The sequence below is a fragment of the Somniosus microcephalus genome, chromosome 13 (genome assembly GCF_052327205.1).
Source record: "Somniosus microcephalus isolate GS21.2 chromosome 13, FLI_Smic_1.0, whole genome shotgun sequence".
Taxonomy (NCBI): Eukaryota; Metazoa; Chordata; class Chondrichthyes; order Squaliformes; family Somniosidae; genus Somniosus; species Somniosus microcephalus.
In genome coordinates, this window is record NC_140999.1 from 154,564,946 (window position 1) to 154,587,290 (window position 22,345).

Sequence of the window (22,345 nt, forward strand, 5' to 3'; positions counted from 1 at the left end):
GAAGTGGCCTACCCCTTATCCTTAGACTGTGACCCCTGGTTCTGGACTCCCCCGCCATCGGGAACAGCCTTCCTGCATCTAGTCTGTCTAGTCTTGTTAGAATTTTGTAAGTTTCAATGAGATCCCCTCTCATTCTTCTAAAGTCTAGCGAATATAAGCCAATAGGCTTCGATACTACATTACAAGCAATGCACCCCCATGGAGTACAATGCCCTTGCCAATGTTGGGCTGAGCTTGTTGCTTAAACTTGCTGTGGACAGCATCCATGGAGCAGGGAAAATTTAAATCTGCTTATTTAACTAGCTAAAAATGCAGGCAATAACCCCATCCTGACCAAAACACAGGTGACATACGCGCAATGCACACAAGCACAATATTTTCTGGCATGAATCAACCGACTCACCAGCTTGATTCATATATATGAACTGAGAAAACTAGCAAAAGCTGATCAACAATTTGAAAAAAGCCAACATAGCCCCCAAAAAACTGATACCCCAAGAATGGCTCGAATTACAAGCCGACAACATGTGTATAATGTGGGTTTTGTAATTTAAGTTATAGGTATACACAAGTTGCCTCCACTTACTTTGGAGGAAATAAAAAACCAAGTACATAAAAACCTGAAGGGAGAATCAAATGTCGAAGGCAAAACATTCTACATTAAAAATGATGCATCAGGTTAATTTTAAGCACCTTTATTTTTCACTATTAACAGATCTTTAATCTACATAGACGAAAAAAGTGGCTTTTGAATTTTCACCCAGATTATTTCCACAAAAGTTACCTCAATATTCACAGTCTCTCCTTCAACCCTCCCAACCCAATTCACAAGAGCATTATACCCACTGCAGTTCAGAGGCACTGTACCCCATTCCAATGCTCCACTCTTCCACAGAGATACTGCCACCTCCATGTACCCTCCCCCTCTATGTCCCAATCTTTATTTGGCTTCCTGTACAATGATTTAAATGTAATTTATATTTCGTGGTTTTTTTACTTCCTCGCTTGCAGTCTCCGTGTCTCAATGAGGATATTTCAATGTGGTTGAAGAGCCTTGCTGCTGTTTTTCCTGCTCACAAGGCACCACAGATCCCCTGTAGAGGGCGCCACATTAAAACAGACGCTGGATTAGTAGAAATCTCCGCCGACATGCCCGCAAAATGTCTGTGGGCAACTGTATGCGAGATGAACACAAAGCCATTCCTTCGCCACTGAGGGGAAAATCTAGGCCATGGTTGGCACGTACATTGATTGTATATTATTTAATGCGTGCACACTATTTTGAGAAATATAATTCCCAGAATTTGCAGAAAAAATAACGGCATATGAACACACACTGTTAATGTGCAAATTGGTCACCTACTTGTGGCAAGGAAGAGATACCGTGATTTGCAAATCGCCATGTTGATTTTATGAAGTTGCTGCATTTGCAAATTAATTGGCCATTAAACTCACCACAGAAAGTTAAGTCTAGTAATTAACAGCTCTTTTAATGACATAGTAATTGTAAATGATTGCTAATCAACCTCTCTTTCACAGAAAGTGAACAATTAAAATATGGAGTCTCATACCTTCAGGTTGTGAATTATTGTTGAAATTTTAAAAAAGTGAAATGTTTACTTTTTTTACTTTTCCTTTCGGTCTTTTTTTTTCCACTCTCTCTTAATCCAACCTTTATTTCCCTCTCAAATTCTTTCTGTGCCTGATTTGACATTGAATCCATCTACTCTAATTCACCTTCCTCCTCAGTCCTTCCTCTGTTTATTTCTCAATCCTTTAATCTCATTGGTTAAGAAGATACACTGTTTGTCCCTTATTCACCAAGGTCCTAGATGCCCAGTTGCCCTCATTGCATCATTTTCACCTCGCACTTCCAGAAACGAACAAGTCCACCTAACTGGGCATGCCACAAGATGCCTCGCTCCAGCAAAATCTGGGACATATAATTGTCTTTTGGACAAGGCAGATTGCTACAGCGCGTATAATCTAAATGTAAGTGGGTTCACTCCTCTAGTTCATAATTAAGTAAAACTGTACTAGATTTTTAATTCTTGGTTTAATTGTACACCAATAATAGATTCAACTAAACACTATCCTGCCGCATTAGTCCAGAGCTTCGAATTTAGTAATGAAAACGATTCAGCTTTGTCAGTTTTCATTGTGGAATGTAGTCATAAACAGGGGGAAAATTAAAGAGATATTTCAAACCAGTATAATATGCAGTTGACATATAAATCTTCAAAAATAAGCAAATGCCCATTGTTGAAAACTTCCATTTCAGCAACTGAATTACACAATGAACATGCCCCAGAACAGTGCCCTACAGATCTATTAGTATTTCAACCAAACAGAAATTCTAAAAGAAATGTATTTTTTCCTGAAGTGTTGAGTGTAAAACTCATTATTGGTAACAAATTGTGTAACTTTAGAACTTTTCTCTTTAACTTCAACAGTTTGGCCTACACAATAATCAAGATGCAAGACACAAGCCAGGAAAAAAAAGACATTTTGGGGTCTACTGATATTAATTCTTACTTTCTCCCAACATGACTTGGCATGCACAGTTATGTAAAAATGTCTGGAGATCCTAATAATAAACTGAATGTGGAAGCACTTATTGAGTCAGCCTCATCGAATAATGCTGTTTGTTGATTCTCTGGTCTGTCTCTACAGCTAGTTAAGTCGGCAGATTCAAATTGCCCATAATCCAGGATCCTGTCCCATCAGATACCATGGCTCTTTCAAACACACATTTGAATCCACAGATTTTAATGTGTTGCCACTGAATCAGATCCATCCATTTGCAACATCAAGTTTGACTGCACATGCGCCCCCTCATTGTTTCACAGAAGTCAGCACCTATTGTTCCAGTTAATTCACAAGGGTCTTTAATAAAATGATTATTTATCATGTCAAAAATGGCTGAAATTATTCATATGACTCAGTGGCAGGAAAATTGGACTAAAGCATTTAATAGATGATTTTAAAAGGATCTAGACAAACCAACTATGTGCACCAGAGAGTGATACCATTTTTTTAAATAAAGAATCTCAATAGGCAACACTAACTTTTACACTTCAAAAAAAAGTTAAACCTGCAAAACAGCTTCAGGTTCATTCTAATGATAGGATGCTCATATTCAGAGTGGCGGAAAAATTGTAGAAAAGCATGAAATAGAATGAACAATTCTGTGATGGAGACCTGCTGATGAGAGTTTGCACAATTCCAAAACCTATCTTTATATTTACTACTTCTGATCACGTGTACAGATACGCCAACAGCTGTTTGTATAAGCATTCACCACCTCCCCCCCCCACCTCTCCCCCATCCTTTATGGTTTTGCATTTCTTCATGTATCTACACAAAATTCCATGGTCGAGAGTTTCTGACCAGTTCCTAGGCTTTTAGCATTTTTTCTGCTATGCAACTGGCTGGTCAGAGACGTGAAGTACAAGTTAGGATGCCTCGTCTGACCGTTTCCCCGTTCTGAATAAAGAACTACCTAGGCCCACCCTTTCCCACCCCACTCGCCCCCACCACCCATCTACCACCTCCCCCCACCCCAGCCACTATACATTCCTCCCGAATTTTTCGAGGGGGTGACTAGTGGGGTGGATGAGGGAAATGCTGTGGATGTGGTTTACATGGACTTCAGTAAAGCTTTTGACAAAGTCCCACATAGGAGACTGGTCAAGAAGGTAAGAGCCCATGGGATCCAGGGTGCCTTGGCGCATTGGATCCTAAACTGGCTGAGTGGCAGGAGGCAGAGGGTGATGGTCGAAGGTTGCTTTTGTGACTGGAAGCCTGTGTCCAGTGGGGTACCTCAGGGATCGGTGCTGGGTCCCTTATTGTTTGTGATCTACATAAATGATTTGGATGAGAATGTAAAAGGTATGATCAGTAAGTTCGCAGATGACACGAAAATTGGTGGGGTGGTAAATTGCGAGGAGGAAAGCCTCCGGCTACAGGACGATATAAACGGGTTGGTCAGATGGGCGGAAAAGTGGCAAATGGAATTTAACCCTGAAAAGTGCGAGGTGATGCATTTTGGACGGACAAATAAGGCAAGGGAATACACAATGAGTGGTAGGACCCTAGGAAGTACAGAGGGTCAGAGGGACCTTGGTGTACATGTACATAGATCCCTGAAGGCAGCGGAGCAGGTAGATAAGGTGGTTAAAAAGGCATATGGGATACTTGCCTTCATTAGCCGAGGCATAGAATATAAGAGCAGGGAGGTTATGATGGAGCTGTACAAAACGCTGGTGAGGCCACAGCTGGAGTACTGTGTGCAGTTCTGGTCGCCTCACTATAGGAAGGATGTGATTGCTTTGGAGAGGGTGCAGAGAAGATTCACCAGGATGTTACCTGGGATGGAGCGCCTCAGCTATGAAGAGAGGCTGGACAGGCTGGAGTTGTTTTCCTTGGAGCAGAGAAGGCTGAGGGGGGACCTGATTGAGGTGTACAAAATAATGAGGGGCATAGATAGGGTAGATAAAGAGGAACTTTTCCCCTTAGTGGGGGGGTCAATAACAAGGGGGCATAGATTCAGGGTAAGGGGCAGGAGATTTAGAGGGGATTTGAGGAGGAACTTTTTCACCCAGAGGGTGGTTGGAATGTGGAACTCAATGCCTGAAAGGGTGGTGGAGGCAGGAACCCTCACAACATTCAAGAAGCATTTGGATGAGCACTTGAAATGCCATTGCATACAAGGCTATGGACCAAATGCTGGAAAATGGGATTAGACTGGACAGGGATGGATGGGCGGCGCAGACACGATGGGCCGAAGGGCCTCTTTCTGTGCTGTAAAACTCTATGACTCTATGACTCTAATGCAAAAGCACCTACAGCTCCTGCCACTCCCCTTTCCCAACTAGTTCTCTTTCTCTGGGGGTCTTCCCCCGAATCCCAACTATTACATACCCATTTCCATTTGAAGTGCCCTATGTCAGGATGAAGCACTCTCAAGTCAGGTACAGCACGGTTTAGATGCAGAGTGTAGTTCTCCCTCCCCTGCACTAACAATGTGTCTCAGCCCCAACCTCAGATGGGCGACTACTATTGCACCAAAGCAATATTTTTCCACAACCTTTAGCCTCTTTGAGCGCAACTGTCAGTTAAGCAGCCTCACCTATTTGCACTACAAATTGCATCAAGGCTACCCAAACTCGTATCACAAACAACTCCCAAAGCCAGCACGAGAGGTTCATCCCATCAGTTTGGACAGGGTTGGAACCTATGTTGCATACATGTAAAAACAGCACCTAACCTACTGCATCACATTATCTTCTAAATACTTGATTCTTAAAAAGGTATACAGATGGTTAGAAAGGATAAGGCAAATTAACTTCAAGAAGCACAATGTGCTTGAAACAAAACCTCTTCTGGTTATGGTTTTATTTTGGTTCATAATTATTGCTGCAGAGCTTCACCTTTCTTTGAAAGCAATTTCAGTATTGACCATAAACGTTGGTTAATATTCTCCAGATAATAGTGTGTGAAATCCTTACTTGCTACTGGGTATTCATGCTCCAGCTGTCTGAAATAGAATGTTACGTTATCCAGATCCAACAAGGCGACCTTGGTGTCTTCCAGCATGATGCGCTCATCTTTCTGTGCAGAAGTGAAACAGTAATTATTAGTTCCGCTTTACAGAAATAAGCAGCAAGTAATATCCAGACTGCAGAAACAAGAGAAGCCAATAATGCAGTTGGCCTGTGCATCCATCAGTCAACTGCTTCAAATGAATCCCTCCTGTATGTTATCTTACTTTAACATAAATCAGGCAACATAAAAGGTATCCTTTACACTGTTATAAAAAGATCGTGCACAGGGGGATGGAGGAGGGGGGAGGAAAGGAAGTGGGGGAGGGGGAAGGAATCTTGCATTCCATGAATGGAATAGTGACTTCTGGGATTCAATCTCACTTATCTATCGACAGCATATCGTAATTAGGCTTGAAAGCTTATTCTGGCCTTTCCATTTGAGCTGCCAGCACACTTCACTTCTGCCTCTATCAAGGTACATTTTTGAAACAGTAACTCTTTGCATCAGAACATTTGAAGTAAATGCACCCAGCAGGGGTTGAGATCCCAGCAAGTCAAACAAACCCGGGGCAGGGTTGCAAGGAGGTACAGGCATTGTTATGCAGAGCGGGCACTGGGGTTCACACATGCAAAGAGGAAAATCAATCTCCTTTCTAGAGGAAGTCAGTCAGAGTCAAAAACACTTTTAGGGATACTACATGAATGCTCCAGACCGAGGCCAAAAAATAAGCTGTCAGCACAATGTGGACAGGAGATTCCAGTTTGCTCCAATTTTACTAGAAGAGTGACATAAACAATAGTTGAACACGCATCTTTTCCACTAAAATTAGTGACCACAGGAATTCCAGCCATTAGATACCTAATGACACAAAGGAGTTAAAAAATACAAAATTCCATTTGAAATGTTAACTTGAAAAGTCTCAAAATTTGCCGACACAGTTGCATTCCCCAATGCAAAAATACACAAGCAACAAAAATCAATTAATGTTTATTCCATTTGTAAAACTTTTATAGCTCGCTTGAAACTTCAATCATGAATTATTTAGGTTCTCTCACTAAATAAATTGGGGTAATTCCCTGAACCCCATGGAGCATGGATTCTGTATGGTCCAGTAGACATAACATGATAATCTGTAAATTTATGCACGTTTACTTACTACATTTGGAGAAAGCAGTGACTGAAAGTTGAGAAGGACCCCAGTAACAGCTATCTGCTCAAGCCACTTCTTGCTGGCCTCTTTGCTCTCCTCTTCATATTCTCCATTGTTGTTATACCGGTGATTCAAAGCAGCCAGCAGCTGCTCAGAAAAGGTACAGATGGCCGCTACAAGGCTTTGGCAAAAGAGGACATCTCGGCGTATTTGTAACTCCAGGTCTGTTGAGAGAAGAGGAGTAGAAACTCAGGAGTCAGGAATAGTAGTCAAAATTAGTGCTGCACTGAACAGTTAATGTGTTTGGTGATTTTTTTTGTTGAAGTACAAGAATCGAACACAACTTAGGCTGCAATTATACCTCAGCTCGTGGTCTTACAATGGTGTTTGTGAAGAGAGAGCAAGATACACACCACACACACACTACCAAGAGAAAGAGAATTAGGGCGAACAATTGAGTCGCGCCCCTTTTGGGGCGTTAACTTAGCCGGGTTTAGCGCCCCGGAAAAATTAGCATCCCCTTGGCCAAAATTGAGTGGTAGCGCCCCAAGAGGGAAGCAGGGCGCTACCGAGTACCCCGCCTCCCGCTTGGGGCTCGGAGGGAATATCGCGGCGCTACGTGCCACGGTATTGCGGGCCTTCCTCCCCTAGCGCGACCCGGGGCCCAGCTGGGTCCCCGGGGATCGGGAGTGCCGGCAAAAGAGCCCGGCATTCAAGAGAAGCGCTGGGCTCATGGAGCGCAGCCGGCACGCCGCGGTGGGGGAGGCTGGTCAGGAGGCCGGGGACGGGAGCGGAGGCAGGTGCTGGCAGGCAACCAGCGACAAAAATGGCCACCCGGCACTGCGCCTTTAAATAGCGCCACCCCGGCCGCAGGTAGGACCCCCTGACCCCGTCGGACATAGCGTCCGGCAGTAAGTCAGGGGGCACTACCAAAGATCGTGGCCGGGGCGCAGCACACGGCGATGATGTCATCGCCGGTGGCGCAGTGCCGCGGGGCTTTAATGGTTACTGCCGTTGCTAACCTCCCGCTGAATTTTGCGGGAGGCATTGGCAACGCCACGCCCGGGTGCTAGTTGCTTTGCACCCCGTTAGCGCCCTCTTAGGGCGAGAGGCGCAAAGCAACCAAATTTTTCCCCCTTAAAGTGTGCGCGTTTGTGTGGAGGAGGAGGCGCGAAGAGACACATTTAACTGACCTTTTTAAAAAAACAGCACCTATACCCCCTGATGCTCATATTCTGGGGGCTCACATGCCCTGGTAACAAGCCACAACAGAATTCCTTGGGCCAGCAGGATCCAAAAAAAAATATTCCAAAAAAAAAGCATGAAATATTCTTAAAAGCACTTTATGAACATTGACTTGGGTGCTGCCTTCCTCATTCAACCAAGGGGCAGTTGTCTCCTATATCATCAAGCCCACAAGGCTCCACAAGTTGCCACTGGTGCTGTGGTTATTTTAAAGAAAAGCAGCAAGTCTGAATCAGATGAATGAATGGCTGGATGGATGGGTGAGGGACATTTGTTTACAACAAGGCTTGGAACTTTTGAAAAATGTAAACAGTTTGCGCCACAAAAATGTTTGAAAGTAGATTATAAAAATAAAAAGTGAATCACTACTTCTACCAAATCATAAAAAACACATTCTCTTCATACTTAAAATTTTCCACCTTCTTACTAAGTAGAGGAGAAGTATAATGTGGCCTTGAAAAATCTGAGGTCTACTAGCTCCATCCTTTACAAACCAAACTTTGCCCTGTCCAAACAAATGAGTAAAACCAAAGTAGACTCTTCGCTATACAAATAATCTGCTCGGAAGAGCATTCTGTGGCAAAAAAATAAGTCCAGTCACTAACAGCCAAACTGATGCTACAAACTTGGTGCATTCAAGATCGAAACAGCTTTATGGAGGGAGAACAATGGCAAACTCAATGTAGTTGGATTTTTGAGGACAGCATAAAAATCAGATATAATAAATAAATCTAAAGGCTAGCAAATGCAACAATTCCTTCAAATACATTAAATAATGAACCTTAATTTGCTCCCCATCACATGGGAAGGGATATTGTTTAATCTCATCAGTAAATTGAATTTTATTTACACAACAGAACACAAAAGGAAAATACTCGTCACTGCAGAAAAAGATAACATTAACGACTTGACTGAAGCTAGAAATAGAATTTAACCAGTTGCAATAGATATTACACATCTTTAGAAAGGTTTTGTTTAGTAACTAACTTTACATGACAGCTGAAAGACATAACAAACCAAAATAAAGTTAAAAAGGGAGTGCGCAAAAGGCATTCCATTTAATGCTTTAAAATCCTAAGTCCACTGAAAACTCTCGTGTATTATCATTTTTTTTACACCTTTTCACACCAGCCAGATAGATAGGTAGGAATGTTGACATCCTGTTCCAAGTGGGCGACGTAATATTACCACAGAATTACAGCAAGTTTTTTTTAAATTGAGAAACAATTCATTTCAGAATGCTCCTCAAAGGAATAATCTACATATTAGCATTAAACCCTTTGGCATTCATTTGCTATGGAACACAGAAAAACAATTGCTGAAAATATAAAACTATAGTTAGTAAATTATTGTATATGGACCACAACCAAATCAACACATCATTGTTTTAGATGGGTCTTCTGTCTTAACTTTGGCCTTTAAGTTCCAAAACATTTAACGTAAAGATTTTAGCAATAACCTTGGTTCTTTCATCTCACTACAAAGGTTACTTTCACCTGTAATACAGTTTTTATTGGGCTATGGTAGAAGGAGTTATAAAGTAATGCACATACTTTTTCTCCCCACGTCAGTTTTGCTTACCTGAATTGCAGTGATTAAAACATGTCTTACCTGTGCAGTGAAGTAGAGCTAAAAGCAATTGATTTTTCCCATCTGTGGAAGCAATTATACAGAAGTTACTGAAATGTCAGTATTAATACATCTTGAAGTTAAGAAAATAGGGCCTAGAAATTCATTATGGGGCGCCCAGCTCACCTGGGCGCCGGAATTACCGCTGCACGCGGATCCACTTGCGCAAGCGGGATATTCAGTGTCAGCGCACCAAGTGGAAGGCGGCCGCTAAACAGGGGTTTCGGCGCCCCGCTTGGGCGCTGAAACTGATTATCGGCGCGCTAGTGGCCGCAGCGCCACTCGCAGCGGAGCGGCAGGCTGCGGTACTGCAGGCCTTCCTCCCTCTCTTAAGGGGGAGGTGCCTGCAGCAGCCGGAGCCCCGATCGCGAGTGCCGGCAAAAGAGCCCAGCAGAACGGAGAAGTGCCGGGCTCCCGGAAACCAGCCGGCAATGCCGCCGGGTAGCGGGGGGGTGGAGGAGGCCGGGGAAGGAGGTGCGGGCAGGCGGCCGCCGAAAAAGCGGCCGGCCGCACCTCCACTTTAATTACCGCCACAGGTAGGCCCTGTGTACCGGTCGCTGTCTGCGGCCGGCGCTGAAGAGGCGGGCGCAACTTAATATGGCGTTCTTCGCGGAAACGGGGCGCTGCGCACACCGATGACGTCATCGGTGGCGGCGCAGCGCTACAGCCTAACGCCGCCATTAGCACCCCGCTGAATTTCGCCTGAAGTTTGCAGACTGGCGCAAAAGCCCTCTTTGGGTGCAAACTGGTGGCGCAGGCCACTGAATTTCTAGGCCTAGGTTTTAAATGTAATGTTTACTCAGGATACTAGAACAATGTAAAATTACTCAATCCGCCGTAGTGTTGCAGGACCAAGTGCAATATTCAGGTCAAGCAGGCTTAGATGGCGCTGGAGATAATTGGTCCAAAGTAGAGAAGGGGAAATGAGAAGACAGAAGCAGCATATGGGAGGGAAGAGCAGATGAGGGCCAAGTACTAGTGGAGAAGAGGGAGGGGGAGGAGGAAGAGGAAAAGAAGGACAGGAGAAATGGAGGAGAAGATAGCAGACAGGAGAGAGGAGGCAGAAGAGGAAGAGGTGAGAGCAGCAGAATGGAGAGAAGGGGATGACAGGGTTGGTGGGGTGGGGTGGGGGGGGGGGGGGGAGGGGTTGGAGTAAATGCAGGGATTAGTTATGGGGAAATGGAAATATAAGGTATGAGACCAAAGCAGGAGCCAAAATAATGATTCACAATCTGGCAGCTGAGTACTGCTTCTCTCTCAGGCTGCATTTAAAATTCCTGATGTCATGAAGAGAGAAGTTTCAATGCACGAACAGGTATCTAATGATACGGGCTGTACTTCGGACCTTGCACTGCCATTGGTCTTTAAGAACAGGAGCCTTATAATTAAAAAATGATTCAAGCAACATGATATTCCAAAGGTCTCTAGCAGTCTGGGAAAACAGCCGGAGCATTGGGATCATCAGGGGTGTCACTTCTAGTCATTTGATGCTATGAACCATCAGAAACGTCTACATGACGTTTGGTTTCCATTGTGTGCTCAGTATTATATGTACAACACAGCGGAGAAAATTACTTTAAAAGACAAGCCAATCACTTAAAATATTGAAGTACAATTTACAAGTACACTGGAGTACTTGCAATCACATTAAGATCATCTTCTCTGATTTCCCTCCTAAACACCAGCACAGGAAAAAAAAGTGTCTCATAATAACAATCTCAATATGGAAGAAATGCGTGGCATCATAAAACTTAATTGAATCCAGTGCAATATTCCATGGGAGATTAAAAATGTTAAAATATAGTCTATGCTGCAAACTACCATTCAATACTGCTCAAGTTTTTAAAAAATTTATTTTGAAACTTCCACACACACAGTTGTAAAACATTATCTTTGGCCCTGTGAAAAGCCTAAGAATATGCTCATTATATAAACACAGGTTACTATTTACAGGAAATGTATGAGTAATTAAAAGCCACAGATCCTGCAGTGCACAAAACTCCAGGTTAGTAATTGCAGAAATCTAATGACAGATTGCAAATCTGCAGAGCACAGCAGTAACCAAGATACCTGCATGTTTGGTGATGGTATGCCTAGATAGTGAAAAATACTTGTTTGAAAAAATGTGTAAACATGGAAAATTTCAGACATTACTTGTGATAAGTTATTAAAATGCAACGTATTGACACCTAAAAGGTGCCATTAATTTCCAGTTGTGAACGCCGCAGAAAATGTGTTAATTTCAATGGGTTAGACTATCGGGGATAGGAGTGGATCTTTAGTTCAACAGAATTGAAAGTCCACTTGGCTATCAATGGTCACTGCTGTTGTAACTATATTTTTTAAATGCAAATATGAGAGGATGATGAATCCAAGTGATCTAATGGAAAATAATAAATCTACAAAGTGCTTAGACAGGGTTTTTACTACAGCAGTTATACATTGGATCACAAAGAGTGCATGGGACAGCAAAATGCACAACATATACGTCTCTTATTACTGCTTAAATCATTTCAGCTTCACTCAGTATTAGAATGTCTTCCCTTCCAGCAGCAGTTTTTAGTCGGTAAGAACTCAATGGAACAACATTTAGAATTATGATTAAATCCAAAGGCCTGCAGAATGTATTTCATGTGTTAAATCACTTAAACTACAAAACATCCCAGGGTTCCAGTACGTAATGAATTGAGAAGGCATGCATTTCCACCAGGGTCTATTTCAACTTAGCTTTAACTCATGTCAAACAGATCCTTGGTGTACTGAACCCAAAAGGAGTACACATCCTTTTGTACTATGGCCCAGTTACAATAAAGTAAGGTAATGGTGAGTAAAAATGATTTGACTAGGTTTACTTAAATGCTACCCATTAATTTAAAACTATTGTACAAGATGTTAAAAGGTGACTCATGGGAAGAATTGGTCCCAAAATTCATAAATACATTACTAACCTTCCACATACTCCTGTACATTGTCCACTAAGGCATTGATTGAAGAAGGCAAGTTCCAGGGGTCTTCCTGCATATTTGTTTGGATTATACTTCGACATTTTATGTTTCGGTCAACTTTCTGTCGAAATTCTGAAGAGATTCTGGGAGTTAGTGATCACAGTCTCATTACTGTATTCGTAGCCATTTCTGATATGGAGCGACTATACATAGAGTCATACAGCACAGAAAGAGGCCATTCGGCCCATCGTGTCCGCACCGGCCATCAAGCCCTGTCTATTCTAATCCCATTTTCCAGCACTTGGTCCGTAGCCTTGTATGGTATGGCGTTTCAAGTGCTCATCTAAAGGCTCCTTGAATGTTGCGAGGGTTCCTGCCTCTACCACCCTTTCAGGCAGTGAGTTCCAGATTCCAACCACCCTCTGGGTGAAAAAGTTTTTCCTCAAATCCCCTCTAAACCTCCTGCCCCTTACCTTGAAACTATGCCCCCTGGTTATTGACCCCTCTACTAAGGGGAAAAGTTCCTTTCTATCTACCCTATCTATGTCCCTCATAATTTTGTACACCTCAATCAGGTCCCCCCTCAGCCTCCTCTGCTCTAAGGAAAACAACCCCAGCCTGTCCAGTCTCTCTTCATAGCTGAAGCGCTCCAGGCCAGGTAACATCCTGGTGAATCTCCTCTGCACCCTCCCCAATGCAATCACGACTTCCTATCGTGTGGCGACCAGAACGGCACACAGTATTCCAGCTGTGGCCTAACTAGCGTTTTGTACAGCTCCATCATAACCCCTCTGCTCTTCTATTCTATGCCTCGGCTAATGAAGGCAAGTATCCCATATGCCTTTTTAACCACCTTATCTACCTGTCCTGCTGCCTTCAGGGATCTATGTACATGCACACCAAGGTCCCTCTGATCCTCTGTCCTTCCTAGGGTCCTACCATTCATTGTGTATTCCCTTGCCTTGTTAGTCCTCCCAAAATGCATCACCTCACACTTTTCAGGGTTATATACCATTTGCCACTGTTCTGCCCATTTGACCAACCTGTCTATATCGTCCTGTAACCTGAGGCTTCCATCCTCGCTATTTACCACTCCACCAATTTTCATGTCATCTGCGAACTTACTGATCATACCTCCTACATTCATATCTAAATCATTAATGTACACTTCAAGCAGCAAAGGACCCAGCACCGATCCCTGCGGTACACCACTGGACACAGGCTTCCAGTCACAAAAACAACCTTCGACCGTCACCCTCTGCCTCCTGCCACTAAGCCAATTTTGGATCCAATGTGCCAAATTGCCCTGAATCACATGGGCTCTTACCTTCTTGACCAGTCTCCCATGCGGGACTTTGTCAAAAGCCTTACTGAAGTCCATGTAGACTACATCAAATGCACTACACTCACCCACGCTCCTAGTCACCCCCTCGAAAAATTCAATCAAATTGGTTAGACATGATCTCCCCCTGAAATAGCCATGCTGACTATCCTTGCCTTTCCAAGTGGAGACTAATTCTGTCCCTCAGAATTTTTTCCAATAATTTTCCTACCACTGACATTAGGCTCACTGGCCTGTAATTCCCTGGTTTATCCCCACTACTCTTCTTGAATAATGGTACTACGTTAGCTGTCCTCCAGTCCTCTGACACCTCCCCTGTGGCCAGAGAGGTTCTGAAAATTTGTGTCAGAGCCCCTGCAATCTCCTCCCTTGCCTCACACAGCAGCCTGCGATACAGCTTGTCTGAGCCTGGCGATTTATTCACTTTTAAGCCCGCTAAAACCGCTAGTACCGCCGCCCTCTCAATACTAATTTGTTCAAGTATATCACAATCCCCTGCCTGATTTCTATGCCTACATCGTCCTTCTCCATAGGTGAACACAGATGCAAAATATTCATTTAAAACCTCACCCACATCTTCCGCCTCTACACAGATTGCCACTTTGGGCCCTACTCTTTCCCTGGTTATCCTCTTTCCCTTAATATACTTATAAAACACCTTGGGATTTTCCTTTATTTTGCCTGCCAGTGTTATTTCATGCCCTTCTTCGCTCTCCTAATTTCTTTTTTTAAGTACCCCCTGCACTTTCTATACTCCTCTAGGGCTTCCACTGTTTTTAGTCCTTTGTATCTGCCAAAAGCCTCCCTTTTTTTCCTAATCCATTCTTGTATATCCCTTGACATCCGGGGTTCCCTGGGCTTGTTGGTCCCATCCTTGACCTTTACGGGAACATGTTGGCGTTGTACTCTCTCTATTTCCTTTCTGAAAGACTCCCACTGCTCTGGTGTGGATTTTCCTACAAGTAGCTGATCCCAATCCACTTTTGCCAGATCCTGCCTTATTCATATTAAAATCAGCCTTCCCCCAATTTAGAACCTTTATTTCCAGTCCCATCTTTGTCCTTTTCCATGGCTACCTTAAATCTCACCGAATTATGGTTACCGTCACCAAAATGCTCTCCTACTGACACTTCTACCACTTGCCCGGCTACATTCCGTAGAATTAGGTCCAGTACCGCCCCCTCTCTTGTAGGACTTTCTACATGCTGGCTCAAAAAGCTCTCCTGGATGCACTTTAAGAATTCCGCACCCTAAGCCTTTCACACTCTGACTATTCCAGTTAATACTGGGGAAGTTGAAATCCCCTACTATTATTACCCTATTATTTCTACACTTCTCTGAGTTTTGCCTATATATCTGTTCCGCTATCTCCCCCTGACTGTTTGGGGACCTATAGTACACGCCCAGCAAAGTGCTTGCCCCCTTTTTGTTTTTAAGTTCTATCCATATGGCCTCATTAGAGGAACCTGCTAAGATATCATCCCTCCTTACTGCAGTAATTGACTCCTTGATTAATATTGCGACACCCCCTCCTCTTTTACACCCCCCTCTATCTCGCCTGAAGATTCTATACCCCGGAATATTGAGCTGCCAGTCCTGCCCCTCCCTCAACCATGTCTCTGTGATAGCAACAATATCATACTCCCATGTGTTCAACACCTTCAATTCATCAGCCTTACTTGCAAGACTCCTTGCATTAAAATAAATGCCATCCAGCCTTGCCATACTCCCTTGCGCTGTTACATATTTGCTCCACCTTCCAGGCTGACTTGTTTTTTCCCCTCTATATTTGGCTGTGCATCACCCCCTACTATAGCTCCACTCCATATCCCATCCCATATTGGGTGAGCCGGACATGGTCTGCTGGTGCACCACTATGCTGCGCATGATGGGAAATTCTGATTTGCTGCCGTTATTCCCCACATACTGCATTTCTATGGAAGTGGTAGAGTAATGCAAGAGCAAGTTACATTTAACACAGCACCTTTGAATTAACATCACTCAAGGCACTTTATGGAGAGAGAATGTACAGTGGACACTGAACCAAGAAGTGGGGCAGGCAACTAAAAATATAGATGGACTGGTTTTAGCGAGGCATTGGACATGGGTTTGAAGTTATACATCTGTTTAGGTAGCTCTCAGTTCGAATCAGGGAATTAAAATTCTACTGGCCATTTTAACCACAAAGAAGAATGCAGAAGAAACAAATCAAATTAAATGAAATGTAAATTAAAACTCCCTGAAAACACAGCTCTGTGCTTAACCAGGGCAAGAGACTGAATGTGTATTCATTTCCACAGTCATCAATCTCATCAAAAAGCACAGAAGGCGAGAACCAGTTGTTACTTTACTTAAGACTAAACGCTAACTGTTTTGTACTGTTGAGAAAATTAGTATCGAACAGTGTTAGATAATTTGAGGCAGTCCGAGAGGGCAATTCTGTAATGGTATTAATCAAAAGTTGTGTAGGATTTACCCTTCCGGGGCTATAAAAGTCCTGGTTTAAGATTTCCCTCCACATTTTAGAATGTTGACCTATTGTTGAAGGTAATTTTCTCACTAAATTTTGTGATTTCCATATTTAAACAGCATAAATCAAATGTAAAATTTACATGGCAGCCATTTGTACACAAAAGTAATATAAACAGACGTATAGTTGGAATGCTTCCAGGGACCATCCCTAATGGTTAGTTAGCTTTCACTTTGTGTAATCCAACTCCCTAAGCACTTGTACACCAATTCACAAGTGAATGACTGGCACCAATTCACAAGTGAATGACGGGCACCTACAGAGATTTATGAGAAAGGCCATTAATGTACCCATCATTTCAAAAATGAAGACAGAATTAGTACTTGGATTTTATGACCATGTAAGCCTATGTTACCTTGTATGTTGTATTCTGTACTAATGCCATTTGTCTCTTCAAAGGCCTTGGCCATAACTGACCCCTTGAGGAGTGCATCAATGGAGTCCACCTGTAAGAATTCAAACATCAGTGAGCATCACAATTTGTTTCCATGTCATTTAAATTTCCAATACTTAGTTTTTATGTTTTATTTCACAAATTATGCACAGCAAGTACTACAAGATCAGCCATAGTGTTGCTTACGGTGAGACAAAGGTTAAGTTGTTGCAAAAGAGTGCTAGGATGTTGAAGTGGGCAAGAGGTGGTGATAGAATTTGGAAAGAGGTTCTAAGAGATCTACAAAGAGACAGAGAAGCAAGTGTTTTTGATTGGTATTTGTCTTAGTTGTTACTGGTAAATAAATACATTTGTTCCCTTCACTTAATACTCAAAAATAAATACATCTCCGAGTGCAGTATGAGTAAATAGCTCTTCACTGCCAATTTAGGGTGTTGCTTTTATAGGGAAAGCCAAAAAATATTTAAAGCCCAAGAAAAGATGAAACTAGGTTATGTTTAAATTAATGTGCATCTTTCTCTCTTTACCACACATCTCAAACAATAGCGTTACCAAAATGGACTACTCAACTATACTTGTTTAAATCAGCACCATTCCTCCCTCTAAAAACTTACGTAATGTGACAGTGCTTCCAGAGCTCACCACTGTATACATTAATCACTCATCATCTCAACAAAAATAAATTCAATTGGCGTAAGTATTTAGAATACATTATAAAATACAAGACCTACTCCTAGCCATTCCCACCCTAATTCTTCCCTACTTGCTGGTTTTCTCCTCATGAGTGTTTAGCTCACTAGAAATGCCAACTGTAGTTGCAACAAGTTGTCTGGTATAGTAAAAAAAAAATCTTTCAAAGTTACCTCAAAAAAGATGTTGAGTTCATGTCAATTTTGCTGTCTTATACAAAAGAACAATTGCAGTTATTTTCACAACTCCCAAGATGGTTTATGTCCTCAGTAATTTTCTATTATTACACTGGAGTGAAGGGGGGATGGGTTTACCAACAAGTCTCAGCAAACTAAGAATGGCTAGGTTTGCTATCACTCATGAAAACAAATGCACAGATGGGATTACATACTGCTACCTTGTGGAATCCCATCAGCTGAGGGTGACTGATTGAGGAACCCCCAAAAACGCACGACTCAGGCTTCTCAGAGGAGGCTGATCAAAAATGTTGCTGGAGGCATTTTGAATGCAGGAAATAGGACTATATCGACAAGTTTTAAAAATGTTATTAATTTTGTAATACTTGACATCTTTATAATTACAAACTTTTGAACAATTTCATTGGTAACTTTTGCTGACTGCTTATTCTGGATTGGCTGTTCTCATATATCTTAGTAGCTTTTCATTGCAAGTTTCTCTACCTTCTGATTGGTGCAATTCCTAACTAGTCAAATGGAATTTGTTGCTGCTTTATGAAAATGAAATTTGAGCCAACAAATGCAAGTCTGACAAAAATTTGCATGGACAAGCTTGGCACCTCAAGTGTGCAAAACAAAGACCTATTAGATGCAACCTATATGTGGATGATGGCAAAGTGTATGTACCTGATTAAAGAGATGCTCAAGGCAGCCATGTAATTTGTCCTGTTTGTCAAGAGGAATTCTCATGTCGCAAGGCAGTTCATCCCCTGTTTTAAAGAGAGAAAGTAGATTTCAATTTATGAAAATAAAATTATACAGGTAGATGAAAGAATTTTCAACACCTCTTCATCTGATCAATCTTCAAATCATATACTAGTGCTGCGTAGAGGGCTATGACAGAAAATATATCCGAAAAACTGGAGTCTCGTGAACAAATGCTTCCAGCAGCACACAATATCACTGCACATTTTTGGGGAGATTCCATGTAACATCAACAATTTTCTGATTAACATTACACAGTAAAGAAATAAACTTCACAAATGCTATAAAGAAGGAAATATGAGCTAATATGAAAATCCAAATGGAAGCATGTATGGAAAATCCATTAACTGTGGAGTGAACCCCAGTTAGTGCAGCTCTGCATCTTTATTGCCGAACTCCACTAGTTTCAATTTGAAAAAAGACATTTGCACCGTTGGAACAAGATGGACTGCCAGTAAATGGCCCCATGGTAACTGTTGATGATTACAAATGTGAATGATGAGACACGGCAGATTTCTTCCCCTAAATACCATAGTCATCATCTTGCTGACCTTACACACACACACACACACTCACTTGTGGTTAAAAACTACACAAAAAATAAATGGGTTACATTTTGGAGGAGAAAAATGCTACTGCAGTCCTAAAAATAGTTAAGCGCTTTCATAACGTTTTACTTGGAGCAAAATCTTACCTGATCCCATTTCATCACTGCCCAGATAGGAGCTCCTGCTGCGGTCACTGGTATAGGACAGCACGGAATCTCTGTTGCTATTACATTCACTGCAAGACATCACAAAATACAATTGGAACTTTGAGCATTAAAATCCTCAACACATGTCCAATGACACCCTTCCATTAAACAAATGGTCTGGAATTCAAATCAAGACCAGTCCCCATTCAAATATCAATTGAATCTTTACTGAATTATGTTCACAAAAACTGTATAAAATCTTGGCAACGGATCAAGGTTTTTTTGTTTTTCTAAAGCCAACAGTAGTTTGCTAGTTTTTTCAGTGCATAGTAAGTAATTTACAAGCACATAAAACAGTAATGTTTAAAACCTGGTGATTTATACAAAAACTGAAGTCGATATAATGAAATCCATGTCACAATTTATCATGTATTTTGTTTTCCAGAAAAGGAGAGTGAACTGTACTCTACACCCATTCATATTCAGCCCTTGGGAAGCAGATACTTTGCATTAAAAAATATATAAAATAGAACGTTGGTAAAAATGCCCCCCAATAAGCTATAATATACAATGTGATAAAGTCAGGAGCTAAGACTCAACAACAGAGAAGCTTATGAGGTAAGAATGTAGCTTTCACACATTGGGGCTTGACATCAGTCTTTTATATGGCAAAGCAATTTAAGTGCCAGTAGATGATGTGCTCGATTTATATACTATAAAATTCTGAATATCCTGTACAAAGTATCCAAGTTATCACTTCCATTTTCAATTTATAGTTAAATATAACTGGCTTTCATAGCTACACAAGTCTACGCAGTGTTTACTGGGAACAACCACTTGTATTATTGCGCCAATACCACAGTACACTACATACATTCCATAACTAAATGTGAATACATGTTGAAATTTAGGAGTCAGAATTCTACTCTATTCACTTTATAACATCTTTATATAATTTACTTCAAATTGGCACCTGGTAGCTTATAAGCCTTTATTATACCTTTTGGCTTAAACTGCAGAAATATTGGGACAGGAAATTATTCACACCATTCCTCTATTTGCCTCCAGAGGGCAATATATCAAAGACCCCCTACTTTCTTATCCAAAGCACACATACACATACCAAACTGTGCCGCAGTTACACAGGAATTTAATAAAACAGATATTAACTTACTTATGCTACATTTCTTAAAATACCCTAGACTTCACGAATGACTAAATCATTTGGATCATCCTGCCTCTATTGCTCCGAATATTACAACTCAGTTACCGTCATGATTTTTTAGAAAATAAAACACAGTTACATATAAAGTAAATTAACTCAATGACTTGCTTTATTATAGTAAACATAACTCAGAAGAGTCCAGAGATCCCATCTGAATTAGTCATCACTATAAAATCACTGAAGTCCAAATATTCTGAATTTACCAAATGAGACCACCTCCTTTCTGATATACATGCACTCTTTTTGCAAATTCTAAATAAATTACTGGTAAGGATGAAATTGCTGCAAACTGTGCATTCATTCACAGCTTTGTAAAGAAACTAAAGATATTGTACAGAACAGAATGAACATACAAAGCTACCTTCAGTCTTATCCTTGGGGATGGAGGTTGGAACAATTTACAAAATGAAGAGATGCAGACAATTTAGAAACAGAAAGATTGGCTTAAGTACTGCTTGTTTCAGTATTCACAACATCCTGGAAAGCAGTTGGGGGGAGGGGGGGGAAGAGTAGGGGGTTGTGAAAGGATTGTCCCTTACAGATTATCTGGAATTGCTATAAAAACATGGTTATTTTGCATTTCCATAGGACTGCTCAATTTTGATGGGTGCCTTTACAGAATAATTGGAGAAAGAACTCAGAGCTCTTAGGAAAAGAAAGGACACAGACAATTGTAATTGTCTTTTAGAGTTTAATTAAACCAATGGCTACATAATCTATACGAATCAGAGAAACTCCTACGCACGCATGAACAGTTGACGTTGCCTGTATAAATCTTTTAGGAATTTTGTGACAAGATATGCTGCGCCTGAGCCAACAAGCTTATTTAGTACATTCAAAAAATGAATTAACATGATCTTTGGCAGACTCCGAGTGCATGTGCGCAGAAGTCGGGTGAAGAGGGGCTAGGGTTCGGTTGAGATACCACCCACAGTAGAATATCCTGGCAATGGTTACAGTCAAGGTTTATACATAATAGTGAGGAGTTGGACGAGGTGCTGAAAGGCAGTCTGTCTCTACAGAACCATATGCTAAACAAGAAGTGAGCACTTTCATGAGCGGAGGAGAGAAAAACTCAAGAAAATAAAAAACAACCGCAGTTTATACATCCCACAGATGACCACCAGAGCATTTTTTTCTAACCTATCAAACGTGAATGTTAATTAGCACATTAATGAGCTAATACTGCGCAACAAAAATTAGACTTATCTGAAGTGTAGTTATGGCCATCATTCACAAAATATGAGCCTGTAAACCAAATTGAATAATGTTTGGAAACTGAAAAATAATGGCCCGGATTTTGCAGTCACGCCGTTAATTACACTTACACTTGCCCACAGACATTCTATGGGCTTTTGCACTGGAACTTGCGGTGGTTAGAAATCCATTTCAGCGCAGCGCCCTCTACAGTAATTGAAAGCAAATTATTAACCTGGTTAGGAAATTGGCTGAGCGACAGGAGACAGAGCGTAGGGATAATGGGTAGGTACTCAAATTGGCTGGATATGACTAGTGGTGTCCCGCAAGGATCTGTGTTGGGGCCTCAACTATTCACCGTATTTAGATGATGGCATAGAAAGCCACAGATCCAAGTTTGCCGATGACACAAAGATAGGTGGCATTGTAAGCAGTGTAGATGAAAGCATAAAATTACAGAGATATTAATAGATGAAGTGAATGGGCAAAACTGTGGCAAATGGATTTCTATGTAGCAAATGTGAGGTCACCCACTTCAGAACTAAAAAGGATAGAACAGGGTACTTTCTAAATGGTGAAAAGCTAGAAACAGTGGAGGTCCAAAGAGACTTGGGAGTCCATGTACATAGGTCATTAAAGTGTCATGGACAGGTAGAGAAAATAATCAAAAAACTAACAATGCTAGCCTTTATATCTAGTGGACTAGAATACAAGGGGGTAGAAGTTATGCTGCAGCTATACAAAGCCCTGGTTAGACCACACCTGGAGTACTGTGAGCAGTCCTGGGCACCACACCTTAGGAAGGATATATTGGCC

General features: G+C 41.7%; 1 protein-coding gene across 1 annotated transcript in view; it reads right to left on the reverse strand.

Moving 5' to 3' along the window:
* Positions 1–22,345, reverse strand: part of prex1 (phosphatidylinositol-3,4,5-trisphosphate-dependent Rac exchange factor 1) — a 242,446-nt gene that overhangs the window by 22,404 nt on the left and 197,697 nt on the right. The window contains exons 27-33 of the mRNA XM_086005396.1: positions 19,108–19,196; positions 18,336–18,418; positions 16,744–16,834; positions 12,520–12,648; positions 9,554–9,595; positions 6,704–6,921; positions 5,511–5,613 (exon numbers count right to left, since the gene is read on the reverse strand). Of these exons, the coding sequence (XP_085861522.1) occupies positions 5,511–5,613; positions 6,704–6,921; positions 9,554–9,595; positions 12,520–12,648; positions 16,744–16,834; positions 18,336–18,418; positions 19,108–19,196 (755 nt within the window). The remainder of the gene's footprint in view (positions 1–5,510; positions 5,614–6,703; positions 6,922–9,553; positions 9,596–12,519; positions 12,649–16,743; positions 16,835–18,335; positions 18,419–19,107; positions 19,197–22,345) is intronic.